Source organism: Rissa tridactyla, chromosome 22, assembly GCF_028500815.1.
Source record: "Rissa tridactyla isolate bRisTri1 chromosome 22, bRisTri1.patW.cur.20221130, whole genome shotgun sequence".
NCBI classification, from domain to species: Eukaryota; Metazoa; Chordata; class Aves; order Charadriiformes; family Laridae; genus Rissa; species Rissa tridactyla.
In genome coordinates, this window is record NC_071487.1 from 5,116,551 (window position 1) to 5,138,755 (window position 22,205).

Below are 22,205 nucleotides of genomic sequence, written 5' to 3' on the forward strand. Positions count from 1 at the left end.
ACAAACCGGCCTTTCTTGGCTAAAGCTATTCCTAGCTATTACCTCTGGCTATGACCTCGCTGGAAATGCATCTGCACCCAACACCAGAGGAGGCATCTGAACACCAGGACAAAGCTTCTTCATATTATAATTACTTGTCTCCCCAAAGACAGTAGGGCTGATGGAAATGGTTTTATCTCGCCAACTGGGCTTCCTGTCAGCCAGTGCTGTGGCAGCAGTGGTTACCTTAGCCTGGTAAGTCTGCTCAAGCTCCATCTTGTACAGTTTGACTTGTTCGTCATGTTGATTTCGCAGATCCTCCAGGGCCTGAGTCATTTTGGATTCATACTCCTGTTGGCGACTAGTGTCCACCTCTACCAAGCGATGTTCATGTCGTTTTCTTGTTTCCCTTATTTCCTACACACACAGAAACGTGGACAAAATTCCCACATTAGGGTAAACAGTACAAGCAATTACATGCAGACAACAATTAACTATTTCAGTGCTAATTATTTAGTATATAGGAGCTACAGTACTAAAGGCATTTAAGCCTAAGAATTACCGCGTATACTAACTGATGCAAGTTACTGTTTTCATTTGGCAGGATATAATTCTTAAAAGTGATCCAACTTAAAAACATGTTTAAAAATATCCATATACAATTTAGGTAAGCAGCTGTTTTATGCTACAAAAGTGGAAGTGGGGGAAGGGGCGGGGCGAGAAGAGAACATGAATTTTTACACAGCAAAGAGATTCCACGTGCTGCACTACAAGCCTTTTCCTTCTCAATATACATCCCTACATTACAATACCAGTCTATAAGGAGTCAGATAAAAACAAACACCTTTTGTGAACCATTAGATATATTGAAAAAAGAATCACTATAAAGAAAAACTGCATCTTCAAATTTCACTTTTAAGCATGCGCACATCTTCTCTCTTTTTCTATATACTGGATGACTCATTAGATCTTGATTACATTAGTAATAAAGGAGCAACCCAAGCAATCCTGAAGACATAATTTTTTCTAGTCAGAGTTTGTACTAAGAAATTTTAGTTTTTAGAGAAGTACAACTTCTCTGTGCCCAGAACACTGGTCCCAAACTAGTGAGGTAAGACTTACTCACGCACTTATTCATGTTGAGCCCTGCAGAGACCTGGCCAGGCCTGAACGCGTGGCACCAGAAAGAAACAATTTCTCCCTTCAGGGTAAGACAAACAAGGGAGCGGTACCGAGTGCTGAGAAGAGGCCTGAAGGTAGCACCAGGGCCACGACAGCACAGGCTCACTTTGCATGCCTAGACTGGTGTCACAGCGGGCTAACACAAATTCAGAGCAACTTCACAAGTTGTTTTGCAGAAATAGTCTACGCCTAAAAATAGACTCTTCGAAACATGCCCTTCTACTCACAGCAATGTGCCCTGACGTGATCTGGAAGACACTTTCCCTTCTGCGGTGAATTTTTATGCCAAGAAAACTAGCAAGCAGCAGCCTCTCAGTAACTGTAGGCAATGACTCCTTGGAAGCCACAAAAACATCATGGGGGACTATAAAGCATCAGGTGAAGGGCTGAGCTGATCTAGCAGCTCAACGCCGCTAGAATAAGCGGACTTCGCTTGCCACACTCCAATCACGGCGTTCTAATTCTAATAGAGCTTTGGACCCTTCACTGAACCAAATGAATTCACTAAGCTAAAGGATCAAAGGGCTCCAGGGATGGCTAAAGGAACAGCCCCACTTCAGCGTGGCAAGCTTAAAGATTAGTTTCTGTTGTCTCATTTAGCTTCACCTTTAGTCAGTAGCAACACAGCTCTCCTCAGGAAGCAAAGTTATTTTAAGGCCTCACAACCAAGCAAGGCTCTGCCACTGCAGTCGCATGCAGAAATCCAACTACTCCAGGGCATGGCAGTGAGAGAATGGTCAGTAAAACTCAGGGTGATCTACCCGGGTGGCTCCTCTGCCCTGCTCCAGCCCCTCTTCTTAGCAACACAGACCCGCCTCATCCCTTAATCCAGTCTGGGCACTCATTTCATTCTGTGGTAATACATAACTCAGCCGCTAAACTGGCAAGAATTACACTCAACCAAAACCCACTACCTATTTTGCTAGTTAATCAGGCTGAAATGGTTTGGTGCACGGTGAGCCAAACACCACAACTTGCATAGGTGAGATGAAGGGCAGAAACATGTGGCAATTGCTCAGCAGCCACGAACTGAATGAGCTTGCAGAAGAACCAAAGGTCAGCGCTGGCTCCGCAAGATGGAATAAACTGACAGAGAAGGTCATGCTTCCCTTTCCCAGTCCCCACCTGTGCATTCCCACTAATGACTTTATAAAAACTCTGGTCCTCACTAGAACCACTATGAGCCAACTCAACTCACTAAACAGGCAGAAAACTAGCTCTGCAAAAAGCAGGGTAATTGCATACTGTTCTCGACAATGAAAACAGGTTATGGTCAGGTCCAACCACCACCAAAGTTGGTGCAAGTAAGGAGCAGTGTCATGCAACGAGGTCCAGAGAGAGGGAACAAGCTCTCCCTTTCCCACAGCAGTCAGCTGCTGCAGCAGCTCACCTGCTCATGGAACAACACCCTTGTCACTTGGCTCTCATGCCAGCTCTGCCACTGATTTCCCATCTAACTCCTGCAAAACCATTATCTATTTTATTACTTAAGCCATTTATAGCAAGGATAATACTGATTTTCCCTACCTGGACTAGTCAGTAATTGCTTATAGTCAGTTTGAATAAAAGCTACATAAACTTCAGACTATGATGGGATTGCTAGGTTGATACCTCCTCAAACACATTCTTCCTGAAATCCAGATCCTCTTGCAAGCTCTGGCACCGATTCTCCAGATCCACACGCATGAGTGTCTCCTTCTCCAACTGCTTCTTAGCCACAGCATGGCTATCTTCAGCCTAGTAAAGAATTTTAAAGATAAAGATGGAATTTTGTCTGGATCCCTATTTTCCATCTATAACCCTTTCATGGGTTTCATTTGACATTTTTGGACTGATTATTCACAGCAACAAATCTAATGTCAAGCCACTGACTCTGTGTGTGCGTGAATATTTAAAACAAGCTTTCACATTTATATACCAGTTATTTAAAACCTATGATTATTTCAATACAAGACGACAATGGAGCTGAGGAATATTAATTCCTCAAGCACAATATCTTGCACATTGTTCTTTTTCTTGCTAGTGCAGTCCCACTGGGTACTCCAACATAGGTTTAAAATTGTGCAGCACCTTACAAAGGACAACATTTAGTAAAGCGATATCTCATGAATATAGAAGCACCAGAGATTTTTAAATAAAAGCTTTTGACTAGCAAAATTTTTAAAACACCACGTTGCTTTGGTTTCTTATGATTTAGTTTTATATGCAAGAGGGGCAGGCAAAGGTTCAGCAGTAAGCGAACGGGATCAATGATGTTCAGAATATAAACTAACTGCAAAGAAAAATAACAAGTTTTATAACACATACCCTCTCCTGTGCTAAAGCAAGGCAGCATTCGCTGACATACCTTAGCAAGTTGGGCACGCAAATCGGCCACCTCTGCTTCCAGACTGCGCTTCTCATTCAGGACAGTGTTGAGTTCTGCTTCACTTCTATGGAACAGCACTTCAAGATCCTTAATGCGACCCTGAGCCACAGACAAATCTGCATCTTTCTTCTTGTAGCTGAAATAAGAAAAGTTACTTATATTTATACATGGATGCACACACAGCTTGAGCATGTCTTGGTTACAACTACAGATCTTTTGTTATTATACACATTTTATTAGGATTAGGGTATCATTAGACAGCTCCTAGAGTAACCTGCAAATGCAGCTAATAGAAGTAATCACAGACACCTCTTAAAACTCACAGCTTGCACCAATGTGTTGCAAATGCATTGCCTGATAAAGAAGAACATATCTCACAGGCAGGCAAGGGAAAAACAAGAAGGCAGCTCAGACAGCTAAGAGATGACAATAAAGCTGCTTTACACACAAGGCGTGAACAGTATTTTTTTCGTCTCACTGCTGCACAGCACATTTAGCCGCTGCCTTTGGAGTACAGCCCCTGCGAAGCAGAGCACATGCATCTCCCAAAGAGGCCCACGCGTATCCCCAGTGCTTCGTACTTGACGTGGCCGAGCCCGTTCCCCAGGATGTATTCCCCACAAAGCAGTAAAGTGGGGACTTGGAAACACGGTCACCCTTCAGAAACAAACCAGTATTTCTTCAGCAGTTTTCATTAGGAGCAAAGAACTCTGGTCGCTTTAAATATGATTATTTGAGCTGTTATATCCAACTCACAGAAATCATACAGGTCATCTTCCTCTTGCCCACCAAGTATTTGTTTACCTTTTCCTCTAACACACTGGCTTTCTGCATCTTCATTCAGCACGTGTCTGTTATTAAAAAACTGTTTTGTTACACGAAGTAATCCTTCCTTGCTGCAGCTCAAGCTCGCTATTCTAGTCTCACACCACTAAGAATGCAGGGAACGGCTTTTTGTCTTTTTCTCTTAAATCATCTTAGAATTAATTTTTCTCCTTCCCTTTCCTCAAATTTCTCTTCTAGAGATCTGTAGTTTTCAGCCTGTGGTCACTGGGCTGCTCTTAAGGGCCCACAGAAATAACTTAAAGAGGAGTCCTGCTATTTATAGGCTTTAAACATCTCTGTATTTGGTCTGCAACTCCAAACATGGAAAAAATATTATGTTTGCAAAGGGAAAAAAAAAATGCCAAAAAACCCCACTGCTCTAGATTATCCAAACCTAGCTCCCCAGCCCAAACCCTGAGTCTTGGTTCCCAAAATTCTCATCACTTGTACTGTCCTCTTGAATGTTTAATTTGCCCATTACTCTAACAAAACGTGATGGCCAGAATTATTTTTCCAAAAATCCTGCTTTACGGGGCACTGGTGTGCCCTACAGACAGTATTTCTTGACATGCCTCATCACGATGTGTATCTCTTTCTAACTACAGAATAAATTGTCAAGTTATTTTGTGATACACCTTAGCTACAAAGCCCTCTGCGTTCCTTAGTTTAAGTATCTGAATTTGCTTTCATTTAACTGTAACTATTTTTTCTTAATTGTTGTTACAATCTGTCACTGTGAATCCTGTTCTGTAACATATGTGCAGTGTCTGCAAGCTCCGCAGCCTGCAGGAGACACACAGACAAAACATGACTTCTACTCGAACGAGAGTTAATTGGCAGCAACCAGAAAGTCTTCAAAATAGACTCTCCAGACACGCGTCCCTGCGTTGCATGTGTCGCACAGTAAAACACGCCACTGTGCGCGTGTCACAGACAATCGGATCTGGAAACCACCTGCCTGTGCGGTACCTGAAGGTCGAACGCCGCTTCCCACGGGGCGTGAACAACAGTTACAATTTCAGCCTGGTTTATTGTCTTCACGCAGAAAACTGACAGAAGACTTTACGAAAGGTGCAACCTGCTTTAGGAGGACTCTGGATGCCTGGAAGTTACAAACAGCAGTCAGCGTGTCTGCTGAGATGTGCCAGTGTTCTTTGAAGAACACCAGGTTAGGGTCGCTCTCGAGAGCTCTCTTCCCAGAAGGCAGCCAAGTTTGCTCAAGGGAAGTATTTCAGTGACCATGCGGGGTAGCAGGCAGAGGAAGCTGCAGCAAGACAGTCTCCCAACTCATTGCGTTGGGCTCAAGCAGGAAGACGGCTAAAGGAGCAGATGGATGAGGCCTACACATGTCTACCTCCAGGCTTTGCTTCACCTGTGGACCTGTGACACGAGTAAAGATATGAACGGACACTTCACGAACATCGCGACAGAAGACTTTCCTTAGCCAGGTCATCAAAGTTACCTATGCTATGGCAGAATGCACCCCAATCACTACCCAGGTCTGGTTCTGCAGTCTTGTGGGAGCGTGCTGTTCCACCAAAGCAAAAATGCTGTGCATCTCACTAGTAAATTAAATGTTCCCACCGTGCTGCGAGAAAGCTACGACTGGTTGCCATTACTGAAACCTGGTGGGAGGAATCCCGCAGCTGGAGTGCAGCTGTCGATGGCTACAGGCTCTTCAGAAGGGGCAGGCGAGGAAGGAGGGCTGGAGGCTTCGTCCTCTACGTCAAGAGATGGACAGAGTGTGAAGAGCTGTCTCCGAAGAACAGCCACGAGCAGGGTGAAAGCTTACGGGCAAGAATTAAGAGACTGAGGCCACAAAGGGAACCTTGTGGTTGGTGTCTACTACAGGCCACCTGATCAAGGGGAGCCTGTTAAGGAAGCCACCTTACTCCAGCTCCAGGGGGCATCACACACGCAGGCTCTCGTCCTGCTGGGGGACTTCAACCACCCCAGCATCTGCTGGAGAAGTAGCACGGCGAGCTGTAGGCAATCCAGGGGACTCCTGGAGTGCATCGAGGGTAACTTCTTAAGCCCGCTAATAGACAGCCCTGCCAGAGGGGATGCGATACTGGGCCTGTTGGTCACCACCGGAAGTGAGCTAATTGGTGACATCAAGATTGGAGGCAGCCTTGGCAGCAGTGATCGCACACTGGTGGAGTTCACAGCACAGAGGGATACGGGTCAGGTGAAGAGTAAAGTCAGGACCCTGAATTTTAGGAAAGCGAAATTCCAGCTGTTCAAGGTGTTAGTCAATAGGACTCCCTGGGAAACTGCCCTCAGGGACAAGGGAGCAGAGCAGAGCTGGCAGATCTTTAAGGACACTTTCCATAGAGCACAAGAGCTCTTGATCCCCAGGTGTAAGAAATCAGGAAAGGAAGGCAAGAGACTGGCATGGCTGAATCAAGACCTTGATGGCCATGTAACACTGACTGCCACACAAAATATATTATTTGAAGTAAATGCCAAGACTGCTGGCCTAAGGCTTTTAAGAGGGAAATGAGTCCCAACAGGAACAACACAGTAGGGCTGGGTGGTATTCATCTCACTTAACTTCAGGGGTTCACATCTGACCTAGTTACCGTCAGGTCTTCTTACGGTTAACAAAGGCCTAGCTAACTGAGTCCATAAATTTTAGCGCACAGGTCGTCAGACCACACACAGGCATCTCTTCTAGTATGAACTGTGCACCAAGTTCAGTAGGCTTTACAGTGACTCACTCAAATGGAGATCCTTACACTGCAGCTATTTCACATTTGGACAGTAATTCTAGGGGCAAAGTCCACAAAACCTCTCCAATGGCTGACTAACAAGAAGGCCCTGCACAGAAAGTGAAGATCTAGTGATATAGCAAAGTTTACAGAGAAAACAAGAAATGTTTCATCATAAATCAAATAGTTAGAAAAAAACACAAGGGAGGGAAACACTTAATTCCTTTTATAACCACTTGGATGTAAATGAAGGGAGATGGAAGACTTACAGTAGGCCTGTACCGGCACCAGTGGATTAAAAGCAATTTTATGGCCAACAACATTCATATATGGATGATGTACATACTGACATGCTCAGGAAAAATCTTTTAACTCCCAAATCTTATCTATCAAAACAGGTATCAAAATTCAATCAGCAGTGAAAAAGTGATTTTGCCACCACATATATTAATTCTAAAATGAAGTTTCAACTGCTGAACAGTATTTTACAATAAAAACTCCCTAGAGTGGGAACTGAAATAATGGATTACATTTGGCTTCAGTAGGCAGTTTATTAGGCCAATTCTCTTTGATGCTGACTGAACAGCAGTTTTTTTAAAATGTAGCTGGTACAAGGTCTTTTTCCTGCATACTTACATTTTTCAAGCCAACATTGCTTCCATATTCCCAATGTGCTCAGGGCCTCCCTTTTCCTTTTTATTCATTTCTGCCATCAGGCAATACAGTGAACCAGACAATAAAACTGATAATGTTTAAAAATTAGCCTTCCTCAGATGGGTCAATTTTAATCTAGATCAGTTTCTCAATCCAGTTTACCAAGCAGCTACACGTGTGCATGCTCACATCAGGAGAGGTACAATAGGACAGAAGCAGGCACAACCGATTCCTTCAGCCTCTATACGTCTGAATTGCTCAAATCACAGTATATTAATCTTATATCTACAAATACGTTTGTGTATAGACTGGTCAGATTATCTGCCTAGCTGTGCCGATGAGCTGAGGCATCTCCCTCTGACAAGCCTGTATCTTTTCACTGATCTGCAGCGCTTCCAAAAGACACCCACTAAGGCATTTTAAGCAGCATCATTAGTATCATTCCCACTGCAAATATTGACCATTCTAATTGTAAAAATATTTCTTTATATATATATACGTGTCATGCAGGACTTTCCTTACCTTTTATTGAGCTCCTCAATGTCCGCCCTCAGTTTTCCTATTTCAATCTGTAATTTAGCCCTCTCTTTGGCAGTTTCATCCAGAACTCTTCGAGCATCAGCCAGTTCAGACTCATAGAGAGTCTTGATTCCACTCACCTAAGGGGAAAAAAGTATTCAGATATGAGAACATCCCAAAGAACTATCAAAGAATCGAAATACAGCACCAGGTTTCACACAGCTTTCTTTGGGGAAAAAAAAAGGGTTCACTATGATTTTTGTTGTTTAAGAACATTCTGTATCAAACATTTTCAATTAATACGCACCTACAATTAGATGTGACCTAGTCCCAAAGACACGACTTAACTTTTATTCCCAGTGGGACATAACAAAACATAACTATGTAGTGTGCAAGCCTTACAAAGAGATAAACCAAAGCAGCTCAATACACCCTACAATCGGATCTTAAAATATTCACCCTCATTTCCAATACTCTGCTGTGGGAATTTTTTGGTTTTTTAAACAGTAATACCACTTAAAGATAAACAACGATAGACTTGTTTTGTGGAATACACGTCTGAGGCCCAATTTAACTCTGCTACTCTTGCACTATAAAGCTAAAAAGAATCTGAAATTAGATGAACTACAGAAGTGTGAACTGTTAAGGGACGAGCTTGCACTCCTGTTCTCCACCTCAGAGGATAAGGATCTACAGACCCCTCCCTGTCCCAGCTCAATATAGTACATAATCAGCTATTCAGACTGCAGCAAGGCACCTCAAAGTCTTCTACATCTTAATTTCTCTTTTTTTTTTTAGAATGCAAGATTATTTTAAAGATATATCAGATAGCTAAACTGTCAAGACCGCGTAAGATTGCTGCTATTGCTTCTATCAAAGGATACCAGGACAACCACTACCAATATGGAATCAGAAACAGAGCAACCGTAGAGTGAAAAGAGCCAAATGCAGAATGTACCAACTTTAGGATGAGCAATTTCATAACAACGCATAAAATGTAGAAACAAGGAAGCAAACTGTGCTATTCCTAGGAGTGCCTATTTCAACATCAGAGCGGCACCAATGACAGACTCAACCATCTGGTCTTCAAAAAGACTGATTAAAAGCAGTTAGTATATAATTGAGTTCCTGATAGACTATATTCTCATAAACCTTCTGAAATTAACTAAAACATGAGGGTATGAGGGCTGAGAAGCCTTAGTTTACAAGCACACCACACAGCAGAAGTGACATGGCTGTCTATCCATTACTTCTTTTCTTTAAAGAATTATTTCAAGCTTTATTCAAATTTTGAGGTTTGGGGTTCCCCCCCACCCCCAGCTGATAGCCTATGGCACGAGACAACACAACTCTGTATTATCAGTTACAAAATTTAGGAAGTTCTACAAAGAAGTACACCGCGACTGTGCTAAACTCTTTCATACAGCACTCCACAACGCTGAGAAAAAAAAATAATGGCAATTTTTAAGGCTGTAAAGCCTTTCATTATGGACGACCCTTGAGTGAAAATACAGTATTTGCAAACTGCAATACAAAATACAATTGCCCAAAGGCCAAGTACTGATTCTGCGCCATCAGGTACTGCATCTACAACACTCCTTTCTCTAATGCTGGCCCTTCTTTAGACCATCTGCCCTTCAGCTCTTAAATCTGTTCAAATCCTTGCCCTAGGACACCTACCAGGATCTTGGGGCTGTATCGCTGTAGGTTCAGACACACACCAAATCACAAGTGCAGGATACAAGGACAAATCCCACCCCTGTACTCCAGGGCATAAACTGGAATTGCACATCAAGGTACAAAGGAAGAAAAACTTTTTCCCTAGGTTTTTGGGAATACTGTCACAAAAAGGTATTGCTGGTGCGATACTTACAACAGACAGTAAATAATTTATGCTTTTGAGGCATTACTGACAATATAGAGCTTACCACCACCAAAACAACAATTCTCTGAACTGAGAATAAACACTTCATGCAATTCCTGTGTGGAGCGTAGAGAGGATATACCTAGATGGAGCTAAACATTGTGTTCAGAACCTGTTGACAAAAGGAGAACCAGAAACTGTGCTTCTTAATTAGAAAGGACTGATCGAGCATTGCCATGGTTTGGGCAATCCAAACCTGGTTTGTCCTCAAACCAGGACAAGCATAACCAGTTGTGGTAGCTTAGTATATTATTTTTTTTCTCCTGCAGCATGTTAACCTCTTCTCTGCTCTTCCTCCAGTACCAAACGTGAAAAAGGAAACACACGGGTCCCATTCACAGTCCAAAGTGTTAGTCAAAAAGCCACTTTTCACTAGAACTTCAAGCTAATGCACCGAGAGGACAGCAATAACTGAGACATAAGGACGCATTGCAGCTTTCAGCACAGGGAGGCAGCAGACAGCTGGGAGCAGCAACACCTTCAATCACTGCGAAGAACAAACCCTAAACCCAACCACCCCCTGCTGGAACTCTAACAACAGGATGCAAAGAGAATATACATTTATGGTAATATTGATAAAAGTTTTAGATGATCAAACTGAACCAGAGGACAGTTCAAGATGGTCTTGCTAGATCATAAAAATAACATCTTGTTTATTTTCAGCACTGATCAAGCTGAGAGAGAGAACCAAACGCTGCAGGAGGCGTAAAGGAAAGTAAGTAGTGCCAGCTCAGCTGAACTAGCCTGGTATTATGTGCTTGACAACACTTCTAGCCCAAGGCGGTTATTCATTGAAAGCGCCCTTCTACCCCAGCACTGCGAGAAATTCTGGAAAGTATTTCTGTTCCCTCAAACTCTGTTCTGGTGGAAGGAGCTTAATCTAAAGCTCTATTAACTCGCCAAAAATCTACAGAGAAGTACCATCCCCAAAGTGCCTCTCTTTGGTGTACATCTACGATTTTGCTTTGGTTTGCCTCTACAAACAATCTTCTGCCCACTCCCCTTTTTAATCACTTTACATTTGTTGCTCAGTTTGGTCTCTAATATAGTGACACTTCTTACAATGTGCTGTTAAACCAAAGCAGAACCTCCGAGGATAAGCCTCACGTGCCCTTCTGGACAAAAAAAAAAAAAAGTCACTAGGATCAACAGCCAGTATCCACAGCAATAAGAGAAGGAAGTTGAATAAATGCACCTGGCAACTGCAAAGCCCATTCCTGGTTCCTCGTCTCATCACGCTTAGGAGCGGAGTGCCACCAGACAGCGTCTACCTGCCCCTGAACACTCCCAAAGAATACTGGATGCAAGAGATAACCCGTCTGGCGTCTTCCATTTCTGTCATCTTCTATCAGTATAATCCACCAATTTAAATTCCTTCCTTCATTTGTTGTTTCTCATCATTTTCCTTGAGTTACCACAACCCATTGTCTCCTGCTTCCCACATGTGAGAAAGGTACAAACTCCTCCTTGGAAGCCTAGGCCAATCCTTACAGTGTAAGCCAGTACGAAGAGCAGCTGGTAGCAAATGCTGAAGAGAAAAAGTATAGAGAACGAGGCAAACATACAGCAATTCTTCTCTCACATATACTCCCAACTTCTAAAACTTTAAAAAAAATTATGAGCCAAAAATTGTGTCCAGGCACCAAAACCCAGTAGTCACCAAGTACTGTTAATTTGTCTAATCCTTTTGTAAATGTCTTTAGCTTTTGGTTTCCACAACACCAGAGAGCATCATACAAGCACAACCAGTGGATTAAGACCTACCATTCGATAACTTATAGAATCATACAGTCCAACCATCGACCCCACTCTGCAGAGTTCTCCCCTACGCCATGTCCCCCAACCCCACATCTAAACGAGTCAAACGCATTCAGGGATGGCGACTCCACCACCTCCCTGGGCAGCCTATTCCAGTGTCTGACCACTCTTTCTGGGAAGAATTTTTTCCTAATGTCCAGCCTAAACCTCCCCTGTGGCAGCTTGAACCCATTCCCTCTTGTTCTGTGGCTAATGACCTGTGAGAAGAGACCAGCACCAACCTCTCTACAATGGCCTTTTGTAGAGAGTGATGAGGTCTCCCCTCAGCCTCCTCTTCCTCAGACTAAACAGTCCCAGCTCCTTCAATCGCTCCTCATCAGATTTATTCTCCAGGCCCTTCACCAGCTTCGTTGCCCTCCTCTGCACTTGCTCCAGCACCTCGAGATCTCTCTCATATTGAGGTGCCCAGAACTGGACACAATACTCAAGGGGTGGCCTCACCAGTGCTGAGCACAGGGGGACAATCACCTCCCTACTTCTGCTGGTCACACTATTTCTAATACAAGCCAGGATGCCATTGGCCCTCTTGGCTACCTGGGCACACTGCTGGCTCATGTTCAGCCACGTGTCAATTAGAGCCCCCAGGTCCTTTTCTGCCAGGCAGCTCTCCAGCCACGCTGCCCCCAGCCTGTAGCGCTGCATGGGGTTGTTGTGGCCCAAGTGCAGGACCCGGCACTTGGCCTTGTTGAAGCTCATACCGTTAGCATTGGCCCATCGGTCCAATCTATCCAAGTCTCTCTGTAGAGCCTCCCCATTCTCATGCAGACCAACACTCCCGCTTAGCTTGGTGTCATCTGCGAACTTACTGACGATACACTCTATGTCCTTATCGAGATCATCAATATACTCAATAAAGATGTTAAAGAGAAATGGTCCCAACGCTGAGCCCTGAGGAACACCACTTGTGAGCAGCCACCAGCTGGATTTAACTCCATTGACCACCACTCTTTGGGACCGTCCATCCAGCCAGTGCTTGATCCGGCTGATCGTCTGCTCATCCAGGCCATGAGCAGCCACTTTCTCCATGAGAGTTCTATGGGGAACAGTGTCAAAGGCTTTTCAAAAGTCCGGGTAGACAATATCCACAGCCTTTCCCTCGTCCAATGATTGGGTCATCTTGTCATAGAAGGAGATCAGGTTCATCAGGCAGGACCTGCCTGTGTTGTGAGAAATGTTGAATATTTGCTTCCTATAGAAATCTCTTTGTTTGGACTCGTGACTCAGGTTTCTTCTCATGCCTTTTCCAGATTTACCCCTGGTCAGAAATTATTCTGCTGCTCTGCTCATCTTTGTCACCTTTTCCTTACACACAACATTTCCAGGCTCTGGATGTTTCAAAATAGGTTAAGAGAACTGCAAGCAGCATTCAGAACACAGAAACCACATTGATTTACACAGTGATTATTGACCACCAGCTATAAAGGAAAACAGGGGCATTACAGGAGATCAGAGAGGCAGAAAAAGCAAATTCTTACAGGTTTTAATTAGCCCAAGCTGTAATCCAGGAGGTGATGCCTGAGCTATGTTTTCATACGCTAGCAGCGAGGCGCGTATCTAGAAGGCCACAAGAGAGAAAGCAACTCTTCACCTGGTTCTCAGCAGCACATAGGAGCAGATTTGCCAAGACACTGTTAAGAACCTCAGTTGGCTTGATTTCAGCATCCTTACAGAAGCAAGAGAAGCCAAAAAAAAAAATAATACAAATCTACAACTGTTGCGATTGTTTCAGTATGGCAACTGGGGAACACTGAGGTATTTGTTAAAATAAGTAAAAAAGCAGTTAAAAATAAAATCTTTTTAGAAAGCTTTAGAAAACTCTTTATTATATAGAGAGCTCATCACAGACCATACATACAAAAGGTTTTAAGATGCTCAAAACAAGGAGGATGTGAGACACAGTAAAGCATTTTTCAACAAGCCAAGGTCCCGTACAGACAAGAAAAATAACATCGATCACAACCTGTTAATCACAATACAACACGGCAAGTTAAAGAGAGAAGCTTGAAGAACAACTCATGAATGGTGTAGCAAGTAATTGCTGTTGCTCTGCTCACGAAGAAGGCATATGTGAGAGTCCCTGGCCCCACATCAATCAGTTTATGTAGAACCACCATCAAAAAAAAAAAAAGCAGTGAAGACATAACTTTTGGGTTTGATGGTTTTTTGGTTGTTCGGGGGTTTTTTGACTTATATCTGCACCAGAGGTGCAGATAATTAAGACATTTCGCAACTTTAGCATCAGTTGAAAGTATCATAGAACAAATCAACAAAACAAGCAGTAAGAAACCATCACATTTAGAAAGTATTAACAGCATTATAAATCCCACTTTTTGAACCTAAATCCATCAGTATGTTACTTAATATCTCATTTAGAATACACTTTTGTACCAGATAATTAGAAGATGGCTCATGCCATACAATCTTCTGAAATAGGAACTACCTATCACTAAACTCTGAAGTCTGTGGCAGGACAGTAGACATTAACCTGAAGAACAGAATTAGGGGGCACATGAGTAAGAGTCATACTGAGGAAAAATCAATATGACTTGTGCAAAACAGTTTCACAACGTACTGGCCTTGCTCAGTCAACCAGGGAGCAGGTATTTGTGACAAATCCAGTAAAAAAAAAAAGCAGTGGGTACATGCATAAGCACGACAGAGTGGAGAAAGCACAGTCACACAGTATGGCTTTTTTAAAGGGAAGCAGCGGACAAGGGAACGAGCACATGAACAAGGGTTTGAAAAGTCAACAAGCCTTCAGAAAGGGGAGGCTGAGCTAAAACACTCTGCCTGGACTCTTAAAAGGCTTGAACAACATCCCCTACCAAAGGCTCCTATAGACGCCACGCAGAGTCCAAGCAGGCATGGGGAGGAAAAAAAGACATCACCTTCCAGGAATCGAGGTGAGGTTGATTGGCCTGTAGAGTTCTCTGGATCTTCCTTCTTGCCACTCCTGAAGATGACATTAGCTTTCTTTCAGTCTTCAGGAATATTTCCTAATCATTATGATCTTTCAAAGATAACTAAGAGTAACCTCACAATTACTTCAATCAGTTCCCTTGGCACTCATGGGTGCAACCCATCAGGTCCCACAGACTTATGTCCGGTTTGTTTAGATGTTTCCTATCCTGATCCTCCTCTAGCAAGAGTAAGTCTTCCTTGCACCAGACTTCCCCTCTCGTCTCAGGGGCCTGGGATTCCTGAAGGCTGGTCTGACCACAAGAAGGCACTGAGTACACCAGCCTTCCTTAACGTCTGAGTTTAGCCAGGACCTCTTTGCTCATCCATACAGGTCTCCTGCCACCTTTGCTTCATTTCCTGATTGTTAGGACAGACCACGCTTGAGCTTGGAGGAGGTTACCCTTGAGGTAAGCCCAGGAGGTTAGCCCAGCTCTCATGGACCTCTTTTCTCTCCAGGGCTGTAACCCATGGGATTCTTCCAAGCAGAGCCCTGAAAAGGCTAAAGTCTACTCTCCTGATATCCAGGGTTCTGGTCTTGCTTTTTGTTCTGCTCCATCCTCTAAAGATCCTCCGTCTTATGGTCACTGCCCTGACCTTGACATCCTTGACCAGTTCTTCCTTATATATTAAGTATTAGGTCCAGCAGAGCACAAAGACTAGGGCATGTGAGGCTCCTCGCAGTTGACTGAAGGAGGCCTCGTTTAACTCTTCTTCTTGATCAGATCAGTAGCAGACACATACCACAATGTCACCCATCTTGGTCTGCACACCAATCCTGACCAACAAGTTTTCAGGTAGCTCATAACCTGTCCTTAGGCAGAACTCCAGGCATTCCCACTGCTCTCTCATAAAGGGCAACTCGCTCACCTGAAAAGCTTGTACCCAGCTGTCGTAGCACTCCAGTCGTACAAGCTACCCCTGATCCCAGTGAGGTCATAGTTCTGCAACTGCCCACAGACTTCTCATTCTCCCTGTTTGTTCCTTGTGCTGCACACATTGTGTTACAGGCATTTCAGGGAGGCACCCAAGCATGATGATGAATCCCCAGGAAGAGCAGGGGAGCTTTCCCCACAGGGCTGTCCTGTAGGCACTTCGTTCTTTACGTACCTATGCTTGGGGCATTTTGATTTCATCCTTTTTCTGTTGCTTCCTCTTTTTTTCACATAACCCCAGGCCTTTTGCTTGCCTATCCCATCCACCACTTCCTCACCCGATCTTAACTGAGAGAAGAATCTCTCCCTCTCCCATCATTCCCAGTTTAAAGTTCTTCTTAGCAGGCTGACCAGCCCTGTTGGCAAAGATAATTCGCCCTACTTAGCCAGGTGGATCCCGTCTCTTTGAAGTAGTCATCAATCCTGAAAGACGGTTCCATGGTCGTAGAAACCCAAATCCTGTTGCCAATAGCACTTGTGCTACCCAGTGTTGCTCAGCAGGATCTGCTCAACCATCCTCAAAACCTTCCCCATCCCCATGCCATTAACAATCATTCAGAGACATGTCATCACATTTAATACTTTTCAGGTCACCCTTGCCAGCATCACTGGTGCCTACACAGAAGAGCAGCAGGGATAATGGTCATACAGTCAAGTGAACCTCAGCAGCCTCCCTACAACATCCAGAACGGAAGCCCCTGAGAAGCAGCAAACCTCCCCAGATGACAGGTTAGGCCAGCAAATGGGTCCCTCCACTCTGAAAACGTAGCCCCACTACCTCCCCATCTCAAAGTGATTGAAGAAATAAAACAAAAACCTCAAAACAGAGTTCAGCAGGAACCAGAACGCTACAGCCTGATACACTACATCTCAATGTACCCAAGCCTAACTCTTCCCACACAGAGGCCAAGTTGGACGCCCTACAAATTGCACTACAAATGTGCTTTCACTTTTATTTTTTTCCTCTTTTGCCAGCAAAGGAGCCTGCAAGTTTGTAATTGGGCAACACAGGGAACAAAGAAATAGAGCACGTGGAGAATAAGAAAGTAGAGATGTTTCCAAAGCACAGTCTGAAAGGCAGGACTGTTGGATCCTCTTCAATATACCAACCTCTGCTGGGAGCACTCAAAGCTCAATGTGTGGTTCAAGGATAGACACACAACACAGACCCTCCCACAGCAATCATTTGATAAAAGCTGCAAGACGTCACTCAGTGAAGACACAGGGAACATGCCAAGAAGGCAATGAACCTACATGCTAGGCAAGATGCATGCCCCATCGAACCACAAGTGAGTCCAGACAAATTTGGTGATGAAACATTAATCTCAATAATGTCCACTAACGTGCAAAACATAAGTGTATTCCCACCACATGTGGATCAATATGTTCTTATTCACCCTATTATGGATTGATGAAGGACTGCCAGTCAGCTATGGCTCAGATTCGCCAAGAACATCAGTCAAGTTCTCAAGAACAATGTAGATGCGTGTTGCATATCACCACCATCACCTCCTAGATGATGTCTATAGCACCAGAAGATCACTCACTCAGCCCCATGTCTTGGAGGCTCCAACTCTTGAGTGACCCGCCATCCACTGCAGCACCTGAATATGTGTTTTGCAGGTGGCAACTAGGCAACACCAGGCCTGGTCATGACAACAGCTCTGGTTATTCCACATGGTGCACACAAAGGGCACAGTAGCTGCAGCGTTAGCAGATAAGCAGAGACCAGGTGAGACTGGAGTGAAAGTTCTGATAGCTGTGCCATACAAGATTGCAGCCACCTGCAGTCACACCCACAGAGGTGGGAAGACACAGGTGAAGAGGGAACCCTCTGCAGATAACTGCTTTTGTCACAAGGGCAATTGGTGTCAGTGGCTGAGGGCTCCCAGGGATCTTCTCTTTATTTCTCCCTACTCCTTTCTGTGGGTGAGAACAGCGGGATGTCCTCAGAACAGGGTAGTAACCACTCCCATGACTATCAAGACATCTTTTCTGGAAGGCTGCAATCATAAGCACTGCAGGGGAGGGGAAGGAGCTAGTAGAAAGGGAATTGAGGAGAGCTCTAGGACTCTCTTCCTCTTAGTCCTTCCAGTATTCCCCCTCCCAGCCTCACAAATTAGGTTATTGTGACCATGAACCCAACACGGCAAGAACAGCATCAGTCATATACTAGGGAGGTAGAAAAACAAGGGGATTAGCTAAATTTCTCTTCTGTCATAGGCTAAGCTACACAAGGATATTCAGGCAAGAGAGCAGAGAAAGAATGAGAACATCTACAGGTTCCCCCAGCTACACAAGCGAAGTATTTTTTCGTATTTGTCTGAGGGTTTACTGTATACATATTTATTTCTCTAGAGGCCTACAAGTAAAGATAGAAGAGGACTGATCAGGGTTAGGAAAGCAGGAACAAGGGCTACAATTAGTATAGGACTAGAGATGAATCTCAACTTCTGCAAAATTCCTTTTCTCTACTGTCAAGAGGTGGCAGCCCTGTGTTCCTCAAAGAGCAACAGGAGCTACTTTGTTCCAAGGCCATGACACAGCTGTGGTCTGTAAAAGATTGCCCAGCAGAGGAGAAGGTGGATGCTTTTTTTCTGTCTTCTGCAGATGGGTGAGTAAAACAACAGGCAAAAAGAACATTGTGACCAGCTGATGATTAAGGAGTCTCTGGTAGAACAGTGACTATGGTCCTTGTCTGAACAGCATCAGCAGAACTTCTCTCCTCTAGAAGATATTCCCCTAAACCAGAGCCTTGAAACTAGATCAGAACTGCCAACCCTTTGTTCCCATGCAGGCAGGGGTGGGGGGAGAGGATGCCCCTTTCTCAGACATGGTCACTGCGGGATACCGGAGTGACCAGCAACGGACAAACATCTCGTGATAGCAATCCTCAACCTCCCATTTGCCTTGGATTATGGACCCATCACCTGCTCTCAAGGCAAAAGTCTCAGGTGTTGACAGAGCCCACTGGCGAGCGGTCACTCCTGCTTGCCATCCCACAACATGCATCATTCCACCTACCACGGTGGCAGACGATGTTCCCTGCCACTACCAGTGATAAGCCAAAAATATTAGACTATTTAGAAAGCTTAAAAAAAAACACCTAGAAAAAAATCTGAGTCAAATTTACACACAGTTGAAGACAACCAAGGAGAATTCTCATCTTGAACACCCTGGGAAAAGAAAATAACCTATTTTAAGCACACAGAGCTAATAGATATAAAGACAGAACGATGTAGCCAGAACAGTACGTCAACATCACTGAACTACGCTTAACTGTTCTACTCAGAAATTAGAATTGCTTTGGGGTTTGTCTGATTTTTTTGGGCTTCTGTGGGGTTTGGAGGGTTTATTTTTAATTAATATCTTATTTCATGCTAAGCCTACTCATTTTACGAGCACAAATTCTGTTAACAACTGAGTTGTCAGCAGAAAATCCAGTTTACTAGATTGATTCTGAAAGTGAAAGTTGATTCTGAAAGTGAAAGGACAGGATTCTCCCATTCCAGTAAACCCAAAATCTGACAGACATCCAAAGTTTTATTTCTCCCACAGTCCTAAACCACTATCCCGGATCAAAACAATACGACTATAAAGTCTCCTTTTCTGGACACACATAAAGAATAAATAAGCTGTCCTAAAGGGGTGGGAGAAGCATTTAACAAACGTGATCCAGAGACCAGAATCTTACATTGTCTCTGACACGTCAAAGAAGAGCTCAAGGAATCCTGACAAAGTTTGCTGGAATGTATCTAAGAGTTCAGACATTTTTTGAAGTCTGGGAGAAAACTGAAGAAGGAAAGCTCGAGGGCAAAGTAAGCAAAATATTTATATCAAAATCCTCAACTTTATTTTCCGATTACCGCATCGGAGTATACTTCCAGAATTGAAAACACACAGAACTGGTATTAGGAGTCAGTTTATGCTCATATTAGAAATCTAACGAGATTATATCTATGTTTTCTGCTTGCCCTGTTCTTACTCTTTTTACATGTTTGCTGTCAATAGGATTACATTCTGCCTTCTACATTTAAAAGGCATACTCCTTCTAGCCTCCAGCAATCTACAACTTGGAAGCTCCCTGAATCACAAGTGGTTATTTTGTTTATAGCACGATTTCACATAGGACGATTGATGTAGCCATGATTTATGTTTAGAAATATCTAGTTATTTTGAAAACATGGAAGTTATAACATATCATTAAGTGGTACAAAGGTACTTTAAGGTACTCGAATCCTGGGTGTACACTGATTGCAAGTAGGCTAACCACTCCCAAAACAAGACACTATCGTACCTGGTCTGCTTAAAATAAATGAATTCAAAACCTCCCCCCACCACCTCCAGCATCATCAAACTAGACCCTTAAAAGGAGGGGGGGGGGGGGGGGGGGGAAGAAGCCTACACAGTGGCAAAGGAACCCATTGCATCACACAAATTACCGTCAAGGCTGTTATCTACTGGCTTCCCACTGAAGTTTAACTTCACCTCAGAGGTGGGACACCTTACCTTGCAGCCTGCCTCCAACAGATGGAGAGGGGCGTCGGGCTGGTACAGGATGGGTGGGACCGTCCCCAGCCGTGTCACTGACCATTTCCTTCCTCCATCGGGGAAGGAAGAGTCATGGGGGAAAGCAGATACGACAGAGGAGGGAAAAGCGAAACGCGGCTTAGGAAAAAGGATCGGCCCGTTTTGCCTCCAAGACCACAGGAAGCGGCCCAGACGCCCTTCCACGATGGGGACCGTCAGCAAAGAGCACTTCGCGCTCCAAGGATTTGATTCCTGGCATTTGCGGGGACTAAGAAAGACTTCCTCTGTCGAGAGGCAAAGTTAGTCTAAACCCTTTCAAATTTTTCATCTCACCACATCAGCCGTCAGGATAAAGAAAGAAAAAGTAACGTTCAGGTCACAGCTCAGCACGGGGTCCAGCACACCGACTGCACCGCGAACCGCCGCGAAGAACCGGCCCGCCCCGCCGCGGGTGAGACCAACGCCGAGCCTGAGCGGCGCCCGGGAACGGGGCGCTCCGTGCCGCCCGCTGGGCCCGGCGGCAGAGCGGGGTCCGTGCGACTCCCGCCGGCCAGCGGAGCGCCGCCCCCGCCCCGCCGCCCGGAGGCGCTCCGCGGGGGAGGCGGCCGCCGCCAGGCCCGCTCCCGCCAACGGCGCCGGCACCGTTCCGGGTGTCGAATTTTCACTCGGCGGCCATCCCGGGCCGAGCCGCCTTCACCGTGTCACCAGCAACCTCTCCGCTCAGCGCCGCGGCCGGAGAGCCCCCGACAGCCCCCGCGGGGCCACACGGACACAGGCAGGCGCCAGGTCTCCACAACCCCCCCGCCCGAAGCTCCGCCCGACCCCCGTAGCTCTCGCCCTCAGCCCCGAGCCCAGCGGCCCGGCACAGCCGAGCCCGCTGCCCCGGGGCAGCCCAGGCCAGCGCCCGGCGGGAGCGGCGCGGCGGGCCGCGCATGGCGCCGCCGAGCCCGCGGCCGCGCGGAGCCGCCACAGCGCGCCCCGCGGGACCCGGTCGGCCGAGCCCCTGGGCCGCCGGGCCCCCTCCCCGGGATGGAGCGGGAAAACGCCTCCAGCGGGCCGCCGCCGCTCGCCCTCCCGCCCCGGAGCCGCGGCCGAGAGCCAGCAGGCCGGCCCGGGCCGTACCTCCCGGGTGGTGACCTCCTCCTTCTCGGAGATCTTCAGCAGCAGCCGGTCATTCTCCAGCTCCAGCGCCCGCACACGGTCGATGTAAACGGCCAGGCGGTCATTGAGCTGCCGCAGCTCCTCCTTCTCCTGCAGGCGGGAGATGCGAGTCGGCGACAGCGGGGTCCCGCCGGGGGTACCGCGGCTCGGGGTGCCTGACATGGCGCTCAATTCGCGGGCGGGCGGGCAGCGGGCTCATTCAATCCAGCCGCACCGGGGGAGGAGGCAGCGCTAAGATGGCGGACATCACCTCCCCCGCCGCCGCGCCGCCTGGGAAATGAAGTCTCGGCGCCAAGATGGCCGCGCCGCAGGGCGCGCCGGGAGGTGCAGTCCCCGCCGTCGTCCATTTCGCGGGCTGCCCGGCAGGCCCCGGGATGCTCCTCATTCTGAAGCGTGGCTCGTGCCGCCTGTTAAAATACACAACTGGGGGGTCCTGAGCGCCAGTAAAGCGCAGAAAGCGAGGGGCCGATCTTGAAGGCAAGGGGTTTTTTCGTTAATGAAGCCGTGAGGGACCAGGGTTGCTCCTCTCAGGCTCCCCGGCAGCTCTTCCCGGCCCCGCTCCAGCAGCCGACCAGGGCTGGGGGGTGCGGGTCCCCCCGTGGGTCCCCACCCTGGCAGGAGCCGCCGGCCTCTGTCCCGCA

The 22,205-nt window shown here is 46.0% G+C and overlaps 1 protein-coding gene across 1 annotated transcript in view; it reads right to left on the minus strand.

Moving 5' to 3' along the window:
* LMNB2 (lamin B2) overlaps positions 1-21,996 on the minus strand; it is a 34,254-nt gene extending 12,258 nt beyond the window's left edge. Inside the window, exons 1-5 of the mRNA XM_054181927.1 lie at positions 21,526-21,996; positions 8,242-8,378; positions 3,509-3,665; positions 2,773-2,898; positions 226-396 (exon numbers count right to left, since the gene is read on the minus strand). Coding sequence (XP_054037902.1) covers positions 226-396; positions 2,773-2,898; positions 3,509-3,665; positions 8,242-8,378; positions 21,526-21,726 — 792 coding nt within the window. The 5' untranslated portion in view covers positions 21,727-21,996. The remainder of the gene's footprint in view (positions 1-225; positions 397-2,772; positions 2,899-3,508; positions 3,666-8,241; positions 8,379-21,525) is intronic.
* Between the last annotated feature and the right edge of the window lie 209 nt (positions 21,997-22,205).